The 16,647-nt window shown below is 58.8% G+C and overlaps 2 protein-coding genes across 2 annotated transcripts in view; one reads left to right on the top strand and one right to left on the bottom strand.

Annotated features, from left to right (window-relative positions):
* The window catches only part of LOC142827925 (interferon-induced protein with tetratricopeptide repeats 5-like), a 164,182-nt gene that overhangs the window by 47,546 nt on the left and 99,989 nt on the right, over nucleotides 1-16,647 (bottom strand). The gene's annotated exons all lie outside the window — the stretch shown is intronic.
* LOC142826464 (C-type lectin Cal-like) lies at nucleotides 5,023-15,154 on the top strand. Its single transcript, XM_075918866.2, has 6 exons — nucleotides 5,023-5,132; nucleotides 8,873-8,951; nucleotides 9,752-9,885; nucleotides 11,104-11,241; nucleotides 13,755-13,869; nucleotides 14,820-15,154. Exons 2-6 carry the CDS (start codon nucleotides 8,885-8,887, stop codon nucleotides 14,885-14,887), a joined length of 522 nt encoding a protein of 173 aa, XP_075774981.2. The 5' UTR covers nucleotides 5,023-5,132; nucleotides 8,873-8,884; the 3' UTR covers nucleotides 14,888-15,154.

Genomic DNA, 16,647 nt, shown 5'->3' with positions numbered 1-16,647 from the left:
AGGCTGGAGAGGGATGGCAGGAGACAAATCACTTGATCATTGTCTTCCGTCCACCCTCTCTGGGGCACCTGGTGCTGGCCACTGTCGGCAGACAGGATACTGGGCTAGATGGACCTTTGGTCTGACCCAGTACGGCCGTTCTTATGTTCTTATCAGAACAAGAGCTCCCTGATGCACCAGCCTGCCCCACTCCACCCCCCTGCTCTTCCTGCCCTGCCATGGGGGATCCCTCACTGCTCCTGCCCTCTCTGCTCCACCAGGGTGGGGGTGGGAGGCTGGTGGAACACCCCAGGATGTGGGAGCAGAGCGGGGGGCAGGTCCCCATCTGCAGGGGATCATGGGTCAGGAGTCTCAGAAGGGGGGGCAGTTCAGTGCCCTCCAGGGAGGGTGGGGCCCTGGGCCCGTGCTCTGGGACAGGACACTAGTGTTGGGGGCCGGGCTGTGGGGTGGAGAGCCAGGCAGACCCTGTCCCAGGGCCCAGGAGTTTACACAGAGCCAAGCCCGGCCCCCAGACCAGGGACTGGCTGCCCCAAGTGCCCAGCTCGGAGGGGAGATGGGGCTGGAGGGGCAGGAGCCCATCTGTCCATGTGTCTGTCCGTGTGTCTGTCCGTGTGTCTGGGCGGGTGTCACAAGCTGGGCAGGAGCTGGGCCTGAGCCCAGAGATGGAACAAGCAGGGACTGTCCCAGTCAAAGCCCAGAGGCCCCGAGGGGGGGAGGACGGGCCCAGCGCTTTCTGGGGCAGGCCAGGGTGGCGAAAGGCCCGACAAGAGCTGGGCCACAGGGTCGGGGTGATGGGCGAGGGCCTGACCGGGCCCCATGGCACAGGCTGGTGTGGGTGTGGAGTGGGGGGGGGAGGTAGGGATGTAACAGGGGCAGACGGGAGGAGACGCCCCAGCCGGCATGTCGGTTCGGGTAGTTGTTGTATGAGGCCACGGCTGTTGGCATGGCGACCGGTGGTCAGCCGAGGGGGTCAGCAGGCCCTGAGGCAGAGGACACCAAGCCAAGGGGCCCGGCCAGGCACAAGCCAGCGGCACTGCTGTGTCGGCCGGGCAGCAGGCCCCCCACGAGTCCTCAGGGGGGTCCCGACACATAAGACAAGCCAAGAAGGAGTTTGAAGAGTCGCGAGCCAAAACCTCCAAAAGCAACAGCAGAATATTCTGTACGTCCATCGGAAGCAGGAGCCGGCTCGACAGCCAGCGGGGCCCTGGGCGCTGGAGATGCTAAAGGAGATGATCCAGTCTTAGCAGAGAAGCTAAATGAATTCCTTGCTTCGGTCTCCACGGCTGAGGATGTCCAACCTGAGCCATTCTTGTTAGGTGACAAATCTGAGGAATTGTCCCCGGCTGAGGTGTCAGTAGAGGAGGTTTTGGACCGATCGATAAACTAACAGTAACACGACACCGGGGCCGATGGCATCACCCAAGAGTTCTGAAAGCACCCAAATGGGAAAGGGAAGAGAACGTGGCAGCCGAGGCCTCAGCGTGAATCTGTGACTAACCCGCCTGCCCTGAGCTGGGGGGGACGGTCTGACGCTCTGCACCCCACAGCAACACCCCTCGACCCCGGCCACCAGGGCAGTAGGACTGTGGTGTATTTCTGAGGTGGCTCGTGCAAACCACGTCCGGCCAGGTGTCTGGGGAAGGGGACGGTTCCCTGAGCAGGATCCTCCTGTTGGGAGGCAGGTGACGTGGCTGCCGGGGGATTTCGGCCTGTCGCCGATGTGCCCGTATTTCCAGTGTGTTTTCTCTTGTGCAAAGTCTCAGAGGGGGCCTGATAGTCTGGGAGGCATTTTCGACCCTTCGGATGCTCTCGGCAGGGGCCGGGTTTCCTGTTTTGTGCTGTGGTTTGACTTTGTGTTTTTCCTTTCCTGGCCAGAGGGCCGTGGTTTGATCTTGCAAGGTATTAGTAATAGTAATAATATTATCTGAAGTGATGGCTTGCACACGTCATTGAAAAGGCTTTGAGCTGCCAGAACGGCCCCACATCTCAAAATGGGGCGGGCTCAAGTTGCTTAGCCCCCTCGATTCTCCCAGGCTGCCTCGGTTTCCCCCAACTGTTTGGCAGGTCCCAACAGGGGAATAGCCTTTCAATCAGCTAAGAGCCATCGAGGGAAGAGAGCGGGAACTCGCCCCCAACCACTCGCCTGTTTTCTTTGGGGGTCATTGAAATAAGTGTGAACACCGGTTTGGGGTGTTAATTCCTGTTTGTTTCTCTGAAGAGACGCCTTCAGTTTGAGGGTTTGAAAGTGGAGGAGAAGTGTAGCACACACACAGTTAATTACAGTGCCTAGCCAACGGCACAGTTTTAGTTTTGAAATGAATTCTATTCCACTTAAGAATGGCCAGACTGGGTCAGACCAAGGTTCATTTAGTCCAATGTTGTGGGTCTCCATCTATCAATGTACAGGTCTAGGTACAGGCGCTGGGATCCACAGTCGCTGGGACAGCTTCAGTGTAAATGTTGATGCCGGCCCATATATGGAGGTTGGTGGAAAGGGGACGAATGCACCTTTCCCCCCCCCCCCCCCCATGGGGCTGATTCTAGACGGGCTGGGGCATCTCCTCCCCGATGCTCCAGCCGGCCGAGGGAAGACTGGGGCTGATTTCCCCTGCCCGGAGCAAGGCCAGGGGTGGGGCTAGGCCCTGCGTCCCCTGCCTTCTCCAGCCGGCTCCGTCTGCAGCTTCCCACTCGCTCCCCTACACCAATGCCCGGCAGCCCGCAGTGTCAGCAGCCGCCCCCTCTGCAGGCTGCCAGCCACAGGGGCCAGTCAGAGGCGACAGAGAACGGCTCCCACCGCCAATGCCCGGCCGGCACTGAGGGGAAGGGCCCCAGCCCTCTGGGAGCTGTAGTCCCCCCCTCGTCCCCTGCGTCCCCCAACACGGGGAGGGAAGCGGGGGAGGCAAAAAAGGACTCCAACTCCCAGCATGCCGTGCAGCTCTCCTGTGCTGCATATGTGAAGCCTGCCCGGTGGGTGGGATGGGGCAGGGTACGGACCAGGCCTGGGCAAAACCCCCTTGGCCCGCGGGTGCAGTGGGGAGCCCCAGACAGACTCCTTGCCTGCCCCCCTCCTGGCGCTGTTGAGAAAAGCTGCAGTGGGGCTTTGTTTGAGCCACTGTGAGCCTTCCCACGCTGCCCCCGCCCCCAAGGGTCTGGCCGGTGGGAGCTGCCTGTTATCAACTGGCACCTTGCAAAGCCCCCTGCTCCCTCCCCTCAGGCTCGTAGCTGCTCAAAAACCACCTGGCCCCTGCGCTGGGGCAGGCAGGGGGTCTGCTTGAGAAGGCTGCTGGCTGGGAGTCAAGTAGGTAAGGCTCCCAGCCAGAGCCTGCCTCTAGCATCCCAACCCTTTGCCCCCACCCCACATAACCCCAAACCTCTGCCCTCTCCTACCCCCATAGCCTACCCCAGATCCTGCACCCTAATCCCCTACCCCAGGTCACAACCCAAACCCCTGCACCTCCTCCTGCACCCCAGTTCCCTGCTCCAGGTCACAACCCAAATCGTCCGCTCCCAAACCCTCTGCCGCCCTCCTGCACTCATATCTCTTCCCAGGTCCTGCACCAGGGTTCCCGCTAACCTTTTCCATCCATGAGCGGAGCGGGTTTTGTCTTGTGCACCAATACTGAGGTCATGGGCGCTTGTTTGGAGGTCTGCCCCCGTGGCAGCCAGATGATTCATTTATATAATTAAATGTGATGGAAGGAAGAACACGAACACATGGATCATTAACAAGGTGCTGGACTTTCAGGCTGTGTCTACATTGGCACCCCTTTCCGGAAAAGGGATGCTAATGAGACCAGTCAGAATTGCAAATGCCCCGGGGATTTAATTATCCCCCGCGGCATTTGCATGAACATGGCTGCCGCTTTTTTCCGGCTTGGGGTTTTGCCGGAGAAAAGCGCCACTCTAGACGGGATCTTGCGGAAAATAAGCCCTTTCCGGAAGATCCCTTATTCCTACTATTTCGGCGCTATTTCGGGATACTTCCCGAACCCCCAGAGAGCATATTCCGCGGCTTGACAGCGCCCGGTATTGGGAAATACCCTCCAAAGTAACCGGCGCGCTATTCCGACGTCCCTGTAAGCCTTGTTCCATGAGGAGGAAGGGACGATTCGGAATAGCGCTCTATTTCGAAATGTGCTCGAAACGAGCTAGGCCATTTGCAGAGCCTCACGGGGGGGGGGGGGGGCATGGTAGCTTGGTTGTGTGTGAGTAGAAAGTTGGCAACCTAACGCAGGGTCTGGGCCACTGCATCTTCACTGCTTATTTCTGTCCTTCCATAGAAGCAACAGCTGGCCTGGTTATATTTTCCTGAGCTACACACCCCTGGGCCTGCCATCCAGCCAAACCCTTAGGCCTGGTCTCCACTACCAAATTTTGTCACCCAAACCTGCCTTCAGCAAAAAGCAGGGGGACCGTTCACATTACCATTCAACTAATGTCAGGGAAATGACCAGTTTCAGCGACAAAATACTTCCACCCTACTAGAGACTTTTTTTCTTTTCCCTTCCCTTTATTGTCGATGGACAGCCAGAGAGGCCTCTGCTGTTTGTTTCGTGGGGAGAATTGGCTTCTGCCAGTATCCCACAATGCCTGCCTGAGACCTCTGCTCAGTGTTCTGTGACCTCTGCTGCCCTGCAGGCCTGTGCCCCTGCCCTTTCAAAGCGCCAGGAAGTATCAGTAATGTACAGTTACTACCATTCCCCATGCTGTACTGTACCTCCTGGGCTCTGATGCCAGTGATCCCAATAGGCCTGACCAGATTGTCCCCACTGGGGTCTGACCCTAATCACCCCAATAACACTGAGTGGGCTCCGTAGAGCACCATGGATCTCAGCACTGTCAGGAGGAGACAGGAGAACCAGCTTTTACTGTTTCTCTTAGCTGAGCACTGACAAGCACGTCCGCCTGGCCACAGCGCAGTTGGCGGGTGGATTGTGGTTCCCTTATCTCTGCTTGTATGGGCAGGAAGTGACTGTATTTGTCATTTTCACAGATTTACATGTTCACTATCAATAACTGCTCCCCTCTCAGCCCCTCCCCCACTGGTCTATAAATGCCCAGGCAGGGCCAGAGCCCCGTCAGGCTGCACTTGGACCGACCCGGCACCAGAGCAGCTCCCCAGCGACAATCAGGTGAGTCCCCGGCTCCCTGCCACGTCTCCCCCCTGCGCTGGTGGCTGGTGGCAGCGGGGCCATTGCTGGGCTGGTGCCTTGTGTGCACCAGGAACCCCTCTGGGTCTCACTGCTTCCCGTACACAGCGAGGCCCAGCCCCCGGCCCCGTCCCCGGTCCCTGCTGGACCAGCGCTCCGCAGGGCGGCTCCCCCGTTGGGCCCTTCTCCCCATCATGGTGCCAGGGGGATCCATCCCCTCCCCAGGGCGCAGCAACTATCCCCCTCCGCTCTTCCCCCCCGACACACACATGGTGTCGGCTTCCCAGACATGTCTACACTACAGCATTAATTCGAACTAACTTAGCTAATTCGAACTAGTGCATCTAGACCTAAAAACTAGCACGTCGACATTGAGTGGACTCTGAACCGGGGTTAAGGATGGCCGGAAGCAGTGCCGGCAGGGCATCAGATTAGGACGTAGAGCGTGGAGCTGCTGCCTCAGGCTGGCCGAGGACTGTGCTTAAAGGGACCCGACCCCCACCCCGGACAGACAGTTCTCAGGGGTTCCCCGCTTGCTTGTCTACCTCGATGAGGGACAGCAAAGCAGTCCTGGCTTGGAGTGCCCTGAGTGCCCACACTTGGCACATCACAGCACTTGGCCATCAGCCCGGCTGCATTTGCTGCAGGCTCCCATCCGGGGAGGGGGTTGTCAATTGGGGGGCTGCAGAAGAGTTTCCAATCCGAGGAGCCCGCAGAGCCACCCCAGTCCTCCTCATCGGGGGCTCGTACCCCCATTCCTCCCTCAATTCCTTCCACTTACCCCTCCCTAGCCCCCCTTCCTCATGTACAAAATAAAGGACACATGTGGTCAAAAATAGAAACTCTCTTCATTGAACAAAACTGGGGGAGACTGGGAAAAGGAGGTGGGAGAGGGGAGGGCAACTAACATGATCAGGGTTTGGAACAGGTCCCATATGAAGATAGGCTAAAGAGACTGGGACTTTTCAGCTTAGAAAAGAGGAGACTGAGGGGGGATATGATAGAGGGCTATAAAATCATGAGTGGTGTAGAGAGGGTGCATAAAGAAAAGTTCTTCATTAGTTCTCATAATATAAGGACTAGAGGACACCAAATGAAATGAATGGGTAGCAAGCTTCAAACTAATAAAAGAAAGTTCTTCTTCACAAAGCAAATAGTCAACCTGTGGAACTCCTTTCCACAGGGGACTGTGAAGGCTAGAACTAGAACAGAGTTTAAAGAGAAGTTAGATAAAGTCATGGAGGTTGGGTCCATGGAGTGCTATTAGCCAGGGGGTAGGAATGGTGTCCCTGGCCTCTGTTTGTGGAAGGCTGGAGATGGATGACATGAGACAAATGGCTTGGTCATTTCCTTCAGTCCATCCCCTCTGGGGTACCTGGTTCTAGCCACTGTCAGCAGACAGGCTACTGGGCTAGATGGACCTTTGGTCTGACCCATTATGGCCATTCTTATGTTCTTATGTTTTAAGCTCAGGGCTCAGGGTCAGGGGTCTCACTGGACCACCTTGATTTTCATGCAAACCTGCTCCTGGGTTTGCATGTTGCCTTTGGTGGCCAGGCTGGCAGCTATCCTGCCCTAGACAGCCATTTTCCTGTGCCTAGTGCGGATGTCGTGGATGAGGTCCACGATCTCCACACTAGACCAGGCGGGCGCCCGCCTCTTGCAGCCCTGGGCAGGCTCCTGAGAGCTGCCAGCCTGGTCCCAGGAAGAGGCGAAGGGCTGGGTGGCAGCAGGTGGCTGGCTCATGCCGTGCCAGGTGCAGGGTCTGCTGGCTGGGTGCTGGCAGGCTTGCATGTGGCACAGGCACCGTAGCCAAACCATGCCCCTTAAAGTGCTCTGGGGCCGGGAGGGGGACAGAAGAGTTTCCCTGGTGGTGCCCAGAGTTTCACGAGGAGTACCGGTAGTTCGGACTAGGACTCTAGTCCGAACTACCTAGTTCGAGCCCCGTGTAGCCGCGCTACACGGGGTTCGAAGCAGCGGGGATTTAAAAATGGCGGCTCCCCGCTTATGCTAATGAAGCCCGGGAAATTCAAATCCCGGGCTTCATTAGCAAGTGCGGTATGCCTACATTACCCCGCTAGTTCGAACTAGCGGGGTAGTGTAGACATACCCTAACAGAGTTTAAAGAGAAGTTAGATAAAGTCAGGGAGATTAGGTCCATGGAGTGATATTAGCCAGGGGGTAGAAATGGTGTCCCTGGCCTCTGTTTGTGGTAGGCTGGAGATGGATGGCACGAGACAAATGGCTTGGTCATTGTCTTCTTTCAAGCCCCTCCAGGGTGCCTGGTGCTGGCCGCTGTCGGCAGACAGGCTACTGGGCTAGATGGACCTTTGGTCTGACCCAGTACGGCCATTCTTATGTTCTTATGTTCTAAGCTCAGGGCTCAGGGTCGGGGGTCTCACTGGACCACCTTGATTTTCATGCAAACCTGCTCCTGGGTGGCCAGACTGGCAGTTATCCTGCCCTAGATGGCCACTTTCCTGTACCTAATGAGGAGGTCGTTGGAGGCATCCCCCCAAACCTCAATGAGGTCCACGATCTCCGCACTAGACCAGGTGCAAGCCACCAGCCTGGTCCCAGGAAGAGGGGGAGGGCTGGGTGGCAGCGGGTGGCGGACTCATGCCATGCCAGGTGCAGGGTCTGCTGGCTGGGTGCTGGCAGGCTTGCACGTGGCACGGGCATCGTAGACAGACTGTGGCCCTTTAAGGGCTCCGGGGCCGGGAGAGGGGCAGACGAGTTTCCCTGGTGGTGTCCAGAGTGGCCACCAGGGCAAGCTGGGAAGGGCTAGCCTCCCACTAGTTCGAATTAAGTGGCTACACAGCCCTTAATTCAAACTACTTTATTCGAACTAGGCGTTAGTCCTCGTGGAATGAGGTTTACCTAGTTCTAATTAAGCACTCCGCTAGTTCTAATTAAGTTTGTAGTGTAGACATACCCTCAGAGTCCATGGGAGGTGGGTGGGAAATGAGTGTGGTTCACACACCTGTGAGGGGGAAAAGGCCCCGGGGGGGGGGGGGGTGTCAGTGGGTTTTGGTGCCCCGGGCGCTGGGTGGAGACAAGAGGCTCTGTGCTCCCAGCACTCACCCCGCTCTCTGGCCAGAGGACTGTGGCCGAGGGGCTGCCCCTGCTGCTGCCATTCCAGCCATGTGCACACAGACCGGCCCCCCGCCTGGCCCTGGGGCCCTTCCAAACTCCCCCCTCCCGCCGCCTGCTCCCCCCTCCCGGTCCCATGGGGGGGCTGCGTGGGGCCCTGCCAGCCCAGCACTGGGGGAGGGGCAGCGGGGATGGCAAATGCCCCTTCTGAGAATCACTGTGCTGAGGATCCGGTTCCTGGGCCCCCTGAGTGATCCCGGCCTCCCTGCAGCCCTCTGGGGTCCCCCCCTGCAGCCCTGGTGTGGGGGTCCCTGGCCGTGCGGCTTGCAGAGCCCAGGCCCTGCGGAGCTGGGACCCGGCTCCCTGCTGGGTGTCCGGTTCTGTCCCTGGGGCGCGGCTCAGCGAGGGGGAGAACCAAAGGGCCCTTTGGAGCCAGGGAGACGGGCTCTGAGCAGGGACCCCGAGGCTGGGGGCTGGGATCCCTCTGGGGCCCTTCAGCCTGGCCAGGCTCCTTAGCGCACAGCCCCCCCCCCAGAACCCCTCCCGGGAAATGCCCCATGGGGGGGTGGAGTTTTTCCAGGGGGGTGTCAGGCTCCCCCGCCCATCCCCCGTGTGTGTTTTCTCCCCAGGGAAGCGAGACGATGGGCCCAGTCGCCTTCTTCAGCCTCTGCCTCCTCGGCTGCCTGATCTTTAACCCCTCGCTGGAAGGTGAGTCCCTGCCCGGCCCCTCGGCCTGGAGACCCCAGGCTCTGTTTGCCCCGATGGGACGTGAAGTCATTTCACTCAGGGGCCCAGCCCCACTGTGGGGGAGCAGCCATCAGAGCTGGGTCCCCATAGCCCCTACCCCGCCCGACCCATCGATCCAGACCCCGGCCAGCAGCTCAGCCCCTGCGTGGGGAGAATGCGCCGTTGCACCTTTAATATCGTCTCTTTGGGTCCGTCTACACTAGTCCCCTTGTTCGAACTAGGGAGGCTAATGAGGGCGACCAAAATTAGCTGTTAAACCAAATTACATGAGGAATAACAGCTAATTCGTTTTAGGGTTTTATTTTGAACTCCCGTTTCCCTGCCACGTGTAGTCGTGGGCAGTTGTTCCAGGCTAGTGAATTTCCAAAATGGCGACCGCCCGGGAACATGCTAATGAAGCGCACGATATTTAAATCCTGCGCTTCATTTGCAATTTCAGTCGCCCTGCTGCCCTTTTGTGTCGACCTCCCCAGCGCCCTGGCACAGAAGATAGGAGGTGGCCATATTCCTTGATGATACCCCAGTGCGTGTCCCGTAGGGGAGGGGACAGAGGTCATTGTCGGTAGTGCAGCCTCACTGCCACAGAGAAAGGGGGCGAGGGGAAGCAGCTCTTTTAGCTGAGGGGTTTCAGCCCTGCTGAAAGCAACAGGAGAAAGGGGCCATTTTGGGAGAGGACGAAATTTCACAGTGATTTTGGCAGTCTGGAGAAGCTGGACAGGTGGGTACTGACAGCTCCGCGCCCTCTCCCCCCTCCACAACAGCCTCGCCCCGACGTGAGCGCTCTCTCTGGCCTGGATCGGGGATAAAAGCTGCAGCCTGTCGCCTTGGCTGGCTCCGCTACAGAGACCACTGCTTTAAATTCTTCCCTGAGAAGGTGACCTGGTCAGCGGCTGAGGTAGGAGGCTCTTCTCCAGGATCCATGGGGCGGGGCAGGTTCGTGGGCAGGAGCTGGAGGGGTCTGGTGGCTGGTTCTGGGGGTGGGGGTTGAAGAGGTCGGGGGGGCCGAGATGAATTTGTTGGGGCCCGGCCATGGGGCTCAGGATCAGGCTCCGAGAGGGGACTCTCTCTCCTCTCATCGGCCCCTGCCCCGCTGCAGCCTGGAGGGGCAAGGTCCCACACCAGAGTAACGTAGGGTTACCAGGTAGGCTTAAAAAAATATCAGACACACTTCATGGGGGCCGGGGGGGGGGGAGACCGGCTGGGAGGGGAGCGGTGCTGGCCAGGAGGAAAGGGGGGACCAGGAGGAAGGAGGAGATCTGGGAAGTAGAGCTGGTGGGGAGGCGTTGGGGGCTGGCCAGGAGAGATGTGGGGAGAGGTGGCCTATAGGAAGCAGGGCTAGTCATGGGGGAAAGGAGTCAGGGGCTGGCCAGGTGAGATCGGGGGAGGCGGCTGATGGGAAGCAGAGCTGGTCGGTGGGGTCAGCGGGTCGGGCGGAGTGGGGCTGGTTGGGGAGTATCGGGAGGGGGTGGCCAGCGGGAGTGGGGCTGGCCGGGGGAGCTCAGGAGGAGGAGGAGAGAACTGGCTGCTGGAAGCAGCGCTAGCGGAGGGTGCAGTGGGGCTGGCTGGGGAAGATCAACCGGCTGGCGGGAGGTAGAGCTGGTGGGGGCGGGGTTTGGGCACAGCGGGGTTGGCTGGGGAAGGTTGGGAGGAGACGTGGGGGAGACCCAAATGGCTGGAGGGAGCAAATCGTCCAGCGGGGAGCAGGACTGACCCGGGCAGTGCAGATCCCTGGGCGGTCTCGTCCCCCGCACGGTCCAGCGAAGCGCGAGTCAGTCCGGCTGCGGCTCCCCCAGGCGCTTGACCAGCGCGCAGGAGCACGGACCGGGATGCCCCTCCTCCCCTCACACGCAATCAGGGCCCCCAGCGCCGATCAGCCCCCACCTCCCAGCCACTCCCCCCGCCCTCGCCAGGCTGCCGGGCGCCCCGCCGGAAAACCAGGAAATACCGGACATTGCACATTGCACATTGCACAGGTCCGGTGTTTTCTGAATTTTTTTACCAGACAGAGCCCAAAAAAACCAGATTGTCCAGTAGAAAACCAGTCCCCTGGCAACCCTAGGGCAATGAGCATCCTCCCCCAGAGTGACAGGCCTGACCCATGTCCCTGCTGCAGGTGCAGTGTCAGCGTCACCAGCCGAGGGCCCATCTGGCCTCCGTCCTCAGTGATGCAGAAAGGGACGTAGTGGCTCACTACGTCTCCCAGTCGACCCCCAATGATCACGTCTGGATCGGACTCCACAACCCCAACAAGGTGAGTGCCCGGCCCGGCTTGGCCTCTGACAGATGCCCCGCCCCACGGCTCTGGCTCCAAGGGGCTGGGCACATCCCAAACCCCATGATCCCTTCACGTGGCTACCAGGGTCTCCCTCCCCCACTCCTACGCCCTTCCCCCCTCATGGGCACCAGTGTCTCCCCTCTGCACTGTCCCGTCACCCCTGCCCCCACCCCTTTTCCGTCCCCATCCTACCGTAACCTCCCCCCCCCCGACTTCTCCCCGTCAAACACAGCCCAGACCTGGTCCCTCCATCCTCAGGCTGACATTTGACCTGCACCTGCCTCCCCAACTACTGCCCCATCTCCCTTCTCCCTCCCGGCCCTACCAAGTCCTCCCACTGTGCCCAATAGCCCCCTCCCTTTCCCCTCTCGGCCCGCGCACTGTGCCGAGCCCTCTCCCTCCCTCCCACAGCCTGTCTCCCATCCCCCATCCCATGTTTTCCAGACGCTTTTCCCTGCCTAAGACTTGTGTGACGGACTGGGCCATGTCTGGGCACAGCTGAGGGCGTCCGCTCAGGGCGAGTTGCTCAAATCCGGGGCTCCTTACAGTCCCCCTGACTGGCGACCTCTCCAAACAGGCCACACACCAGTCCCACAGAGCGCTTCAGCTGCCTGCCTGAAGCCTCCCGAGCAAAACCCCTCCGACACCCCAGCAATATCCGTGCCCCAGATGGCCCCGGGCCTATACACAGGTGGGGGGTCCTAGCACCCAATCCCACCTACCCCGAACAAGTTCTGTCCGGTTCCAAGAAACCAGCCACAGATCCCTGGTCAATTTACCCTCTGGACCTTACCACAAATCACGCTGGGCCAATCCTTTAGAATCTATATCTAAAGGTTTATTATTACAAGAAAGAAAAGCATGAGAGTAAGGTTATTAAAGTACAGTACGTTACATGCACCGAATCTCCCAGTTCTCGATGCAGGCTCTAGCAGAGATGTTGCAGCTGCTGGTTTAAAAGTTCTTATTGCACATCCTACGATCAGGATGGGTTCACAGGTCTTCAATCCCTGCAATGCCGCCTCTGGGATGAAGTGCTGAGCTGAGAACCAAAATGGCATCGACCACATGGCCTCTTTTATTCCCTTCCTGGCCTCTTCTTGTATGCAGCAAGTCACCTGGTCCGAGGCCAATCTCTATGTTCCCTGCTGGCTGCCCTCAGGTGACAAATCCCATTCTTTGGGTGTGTCCATAGCCTATTGAGAGTCATTGTTCCACAGGGCCTGGCTACTCAGCCTGTCCATAGCCATGCTTAACCACATTCACAGAAATATTCAGCTTCCACACATATTACAGATTCTTACCCACACACACAGACATTATACACTCACACAAATAGCGTACTTAAGATCAACAAACAATAATCTCCCATTCAATACCCCACATAGCTCCCTTTCATACAGATTTCTGGGGCCAACACCCCCACCTAGGGGTGCAGCAGCGATCTGGCTGCTTCCCTCCAATTCGGTAATGTGACAACTTGATCCTCGGAACACCCCCGACTGCTGGTCGCTCCCTTGGCCTGGGGGTCCCGCCCTGGCCTGGTTCTCTGTAGGGGAGCCCCAGCTCCACCGGGCAGGGAGGGGCAGGGGGACCCGTCTCCGGCTGGGAAGGAGCCCAGGCAAGAACCTCCAGGGGCACCGAGCCAGCCTGGGATCAGGGATCTGGCCAACAGACCCGTCACAGCTCCCCTGTGTAACCACATCGACCTCCATCCGAGCTCTGCTCCATCCCCTTCCTGCCCCTGCTCGGGGTGGCTCTGAGTCAGTGGTGGGGGCAGAGGAGGAGAAGAAGGATCCTGGGCAGTTCCTGCAGACTCGGGCCTTGGCTCCCTGCCCCAGAGCAGAGGCTGGGCCGGGCCCCATGCGGGAGGGGGAGGTGCTGTGAGCCATTCTCCAGCCTGCTCAGCCATCTAGCTCCCTCTCCCCCGGCACTGCATGGAGCTAGTTCTGTGCCCCCCAAACCCAGCCAGTCCCCCCGAGAGCCGAGGCCAGGCCAGAGCCAGGCCCTTACAGTGACCAGCCCCTTGTCCCCTGCTCTGAGTGTCCGGAGCTCCCGGTCCTGCTGCCTTGGGGCCAGGCTGGCGCTGAGCCCTCGAGAGGGAAACGGCCCCAAGTCCCCTCCCCCGACCCCCAGCGTCTCCATCACAGACACACGTCGATTTTGCTCCCACCGGCTGAGACCAGCACAGGAAGCCCCCTGCCCCCCCGGCGGGCCCTGGCCCCTGGGGACTGCCCCCCCACCCCCCTCCGAGTGACTGCAGCTTGGGGCGGGGATTTGGTCTGCCGGCGAAGGGCTTGGGGGGCAGAAGGGAAAGTTGAGGGGCTGAGCGTTACTGTGACGTCCGTGTCTCTGGGCTGCCCCTTCCCCCGCCCTCGCCCCGGCCTGAGCAGGGCCCTGCTGTATGCGGGTTTGGTGTGTCTACGGTGCCGCATCACCAGGGTCTCTTCTGCCCGGCTCCCCACAACCTTTCTCTCCTGGCTCCGCAGGACAAGACCTGGGTGTGGACAGATGGCTCCGTCTATTGCTACAATGCTTGGAATGTCGGGGAACCAAACTACAGTGCAAACATAGAGTTCTGTGGCGAGTTGGTGACCTCTACAGGTGAGCAGAGACTCAAACACACCTGCACCCAGAAAGGAGCCCCGTCAGCCCCTGTGCACACCACACAGCCCGCTGAGGGCCTGGCCTCCTGTCCCGTCTCCCTGCCTCTCCCCCGGCTACCCCAGCTGATCTCTGTGACACAGGAAATGTCTGTTTCCATGGTAGCATCTCTAAGGTCCAAGTACCCACATCCAACTAGTCTTCCCTCTAATTCACCGTCCATGTGCCTCCCAGCCCTGGCCGGTCCTACTTGTCACTGGCCAACTGCTCCCACACGCCTGGACACGTTCACTCCCAGCCGTTTGGCCTGGGATTGTTTAACCCCTTTCTGGCCACGGCTCACACGTCCGGGAGAGGGGCTGTTCTAATCCCATCACTTCACATCAACAAGTGCCACACGGCTGCCAAAAACAGAAAAGCTCCTTCTGGGCGGCATGAACCGGAGTGTTGGGAGCCAGACCCGAGAAGCGATTCTTCTGCTCTGCTCTGCCCCACATTGGCCTCAGCTGGAATAGTGTGTCCAGTTCTGGCAGCACATTGCAGGGAAAATATGGACAAACTGGAGAAGGTCCAGAGCAATGAAACTGATGAACCTTCTCGAGCACATGAGCGGGGAGGGAAGGTTGACAAAATGGGGTTTGTTCCTTGTGGAGAGGAGAAGACGGAGAGGGGGCAGGAGAGCAGCTTCCAAATACCTGAAAGGGGGTTGCAAGGAGCAGGGAGAAAACTTGTCCCCAGTAGCCTCTGGTGGCAGGACAAGAAGCAAAGGGTTTGAATTGCAGCAAGAGACGCTCGGGCTGGACAATAAGAAAAACTTTGTCAGAGGCTGGGAATGGGTGACACAGCCGCGGGGTCGTCTCTCCGCACGATGCCATCGGGGGAGGGGGCACTGCCAGGGCATCACCCACTTGCCCTCCCCCCATCCCACTGATTTCTGTCTTGCCTTCTAGGTTATAAGAATTGGAACGATATTTCCTGCGAAAGGAAAAAGCCCTACCTTTGCAAGTACAGATTCTAGCGAGGGGAGCCACTCGCCTGTGCCCAATGGGGAGCTCAGCGCCTGGGCCCCTGGTACATGATCAGGCAACATCCCAGACTTTTGGCTGCTTTTCTGCATCGGGGGCCAGTTCTGCCCCTCTCTGAGAGACTGGCTCTCAGGTTCCCAGCTGCAAACTGCCCCCCCCTCAGTGTCTCTGTATTAGCTATACCCATGCCCCTCCATCTCTCCCCCTCTATGGCTGCAGCAGCTATGGGAATAAACTCTCCTGAGCATGCAGTTCTGTGTGTGTCTCCTCTGTCCCATGCCTGGCCGCATGTAGATGTGTCTATCCGGCCCCCTCTGGTCCTGAGCAGCCCGGACCCCACTGGAGGGGAGGGAGGGGACCCCTGAGGGAGGCAGGTTGGGCCTAGGCTTAGGGGCAGGACTGGGTCTATGCCCAGAGCACTAATGGAGGCATCATACGGCCCTGGGCTGAGAGTGGATCCATGTTATCCCCCAACAACCGCGCCCACTGGATACCGCATCTCCATGGACTGTTGCTTTGTGAGATCTCTCCGGTAGCCGGGTCGGAAGTCATGTCCCTGGCCACACGGGTCTGCACAGTTCACCCTTTAAGCTGAATTTCAAGCGGAGGAATAGAGAGGATTTGTGGGAAGGAGTCTGGGGTCACAGTCAGTGGTGGGAAAAGTCCCCAAAAAAGTTATTTGAGTAAAAGTCCTGCCCCTTTGCAAGAACTGTATCTCGCTAAAAGTCAAAGTATCCTCCTGGAGAACTACTTGGCTACGTCTACACTGGCATGATTTTACGGAAATGCTTTTAACGGAAAAGTTTTCCGTTAAAAGCATTTTCGGAAAAGCACGTCTAGATTGGCAGGACGCTTTTCCGCAAAAGCACTGTCAGCCGACGGTCAGGGCAGTGTGTAGTGTGTGTGTGTGTGTTATACACCCGAGACTTCAACTGCTGAGACCGGGGTCCCTTCGCAGCGGGCATCCTGGAGAAGGTTGACGGGTGCCCCAGGAAGTTTACAGGGAGAGCTTATTACACCTCAGATTTCAGTTGCTAGGATACAGGATCCCTTGGCAGCAGGCAGTCTAGGGAAGACTGAGAGATGCCCCAACAGATCTGTCACCTGGGAGTGACACGATCCAAAACGCCCAAGCTCCTCCTATACCCTTCCCTTATGACCGGCTGAAGTTCTTTTAAATTGTGCTTGGTTCTGTTACAGCAACTGAAGGAGTCAGGTCACAGCTTAAACAGTTACTATTTTATTGTTACAGGGTAAGCTTAGCTGTTAAATTCTACTGGTGTGTTACAGATAACACAGCCACTACAAAGGATAGGACTGAAATTACACTAAGAAGTCACTTACAAGTACAGGCAGTCCCCGAGTTACGCGAATCCGACTTACATCAGATCTGCAGTTACGAACGGGGTTTTTCTCGCCTCGGAGGATGGGAGTGGCGGGATGCCCAAATGCACCGCGGTCCTGCCCCCCGCCTCCTCCGGGGTGAGAAAAGCTGCTCCGCGTCTCCCTGGTGTGCTGGGGGGAAGCCCCCCCCAGCAGACCAGGGAGACGCTGAGCAAAGCCGCGGAGCATGCGGGCAGCGGGATAGCCCAGACGCGCCGCGACTGTCCCGCTGCCGGTGTCCTCCAAGGCTTTGCTCCCCGTCTGCTGGTCTCTCCCTGGTCTGCGGCGCGTCTGGGCTGTCCCGCTGCCCCCGTGCTCCGTGGCTTTGCTCCACGGCTCCCTGGTCTGCTGGAGACCAGCAGACCAGGGA

Source organism: Pelodiscus sinensis, chromosome 1, assembly GCF_052426305.1.
Source record: "Pelodiscus sinensis isolate ZL-2025 chromosome 1, ASM5242630v1, whole genome shotgun sequence".
Lineage (NCBI taxonomy): Eukaryota > Metazoa > Chordata > Testudines > Trionychidae > Pelodiscus > Pelodiscus sinensis.
The sequence above is the reverse complement of the archived record's forward strand: the minus strand, read 5'-3'. Positions and strand labels throughout refer to the sequence as shown.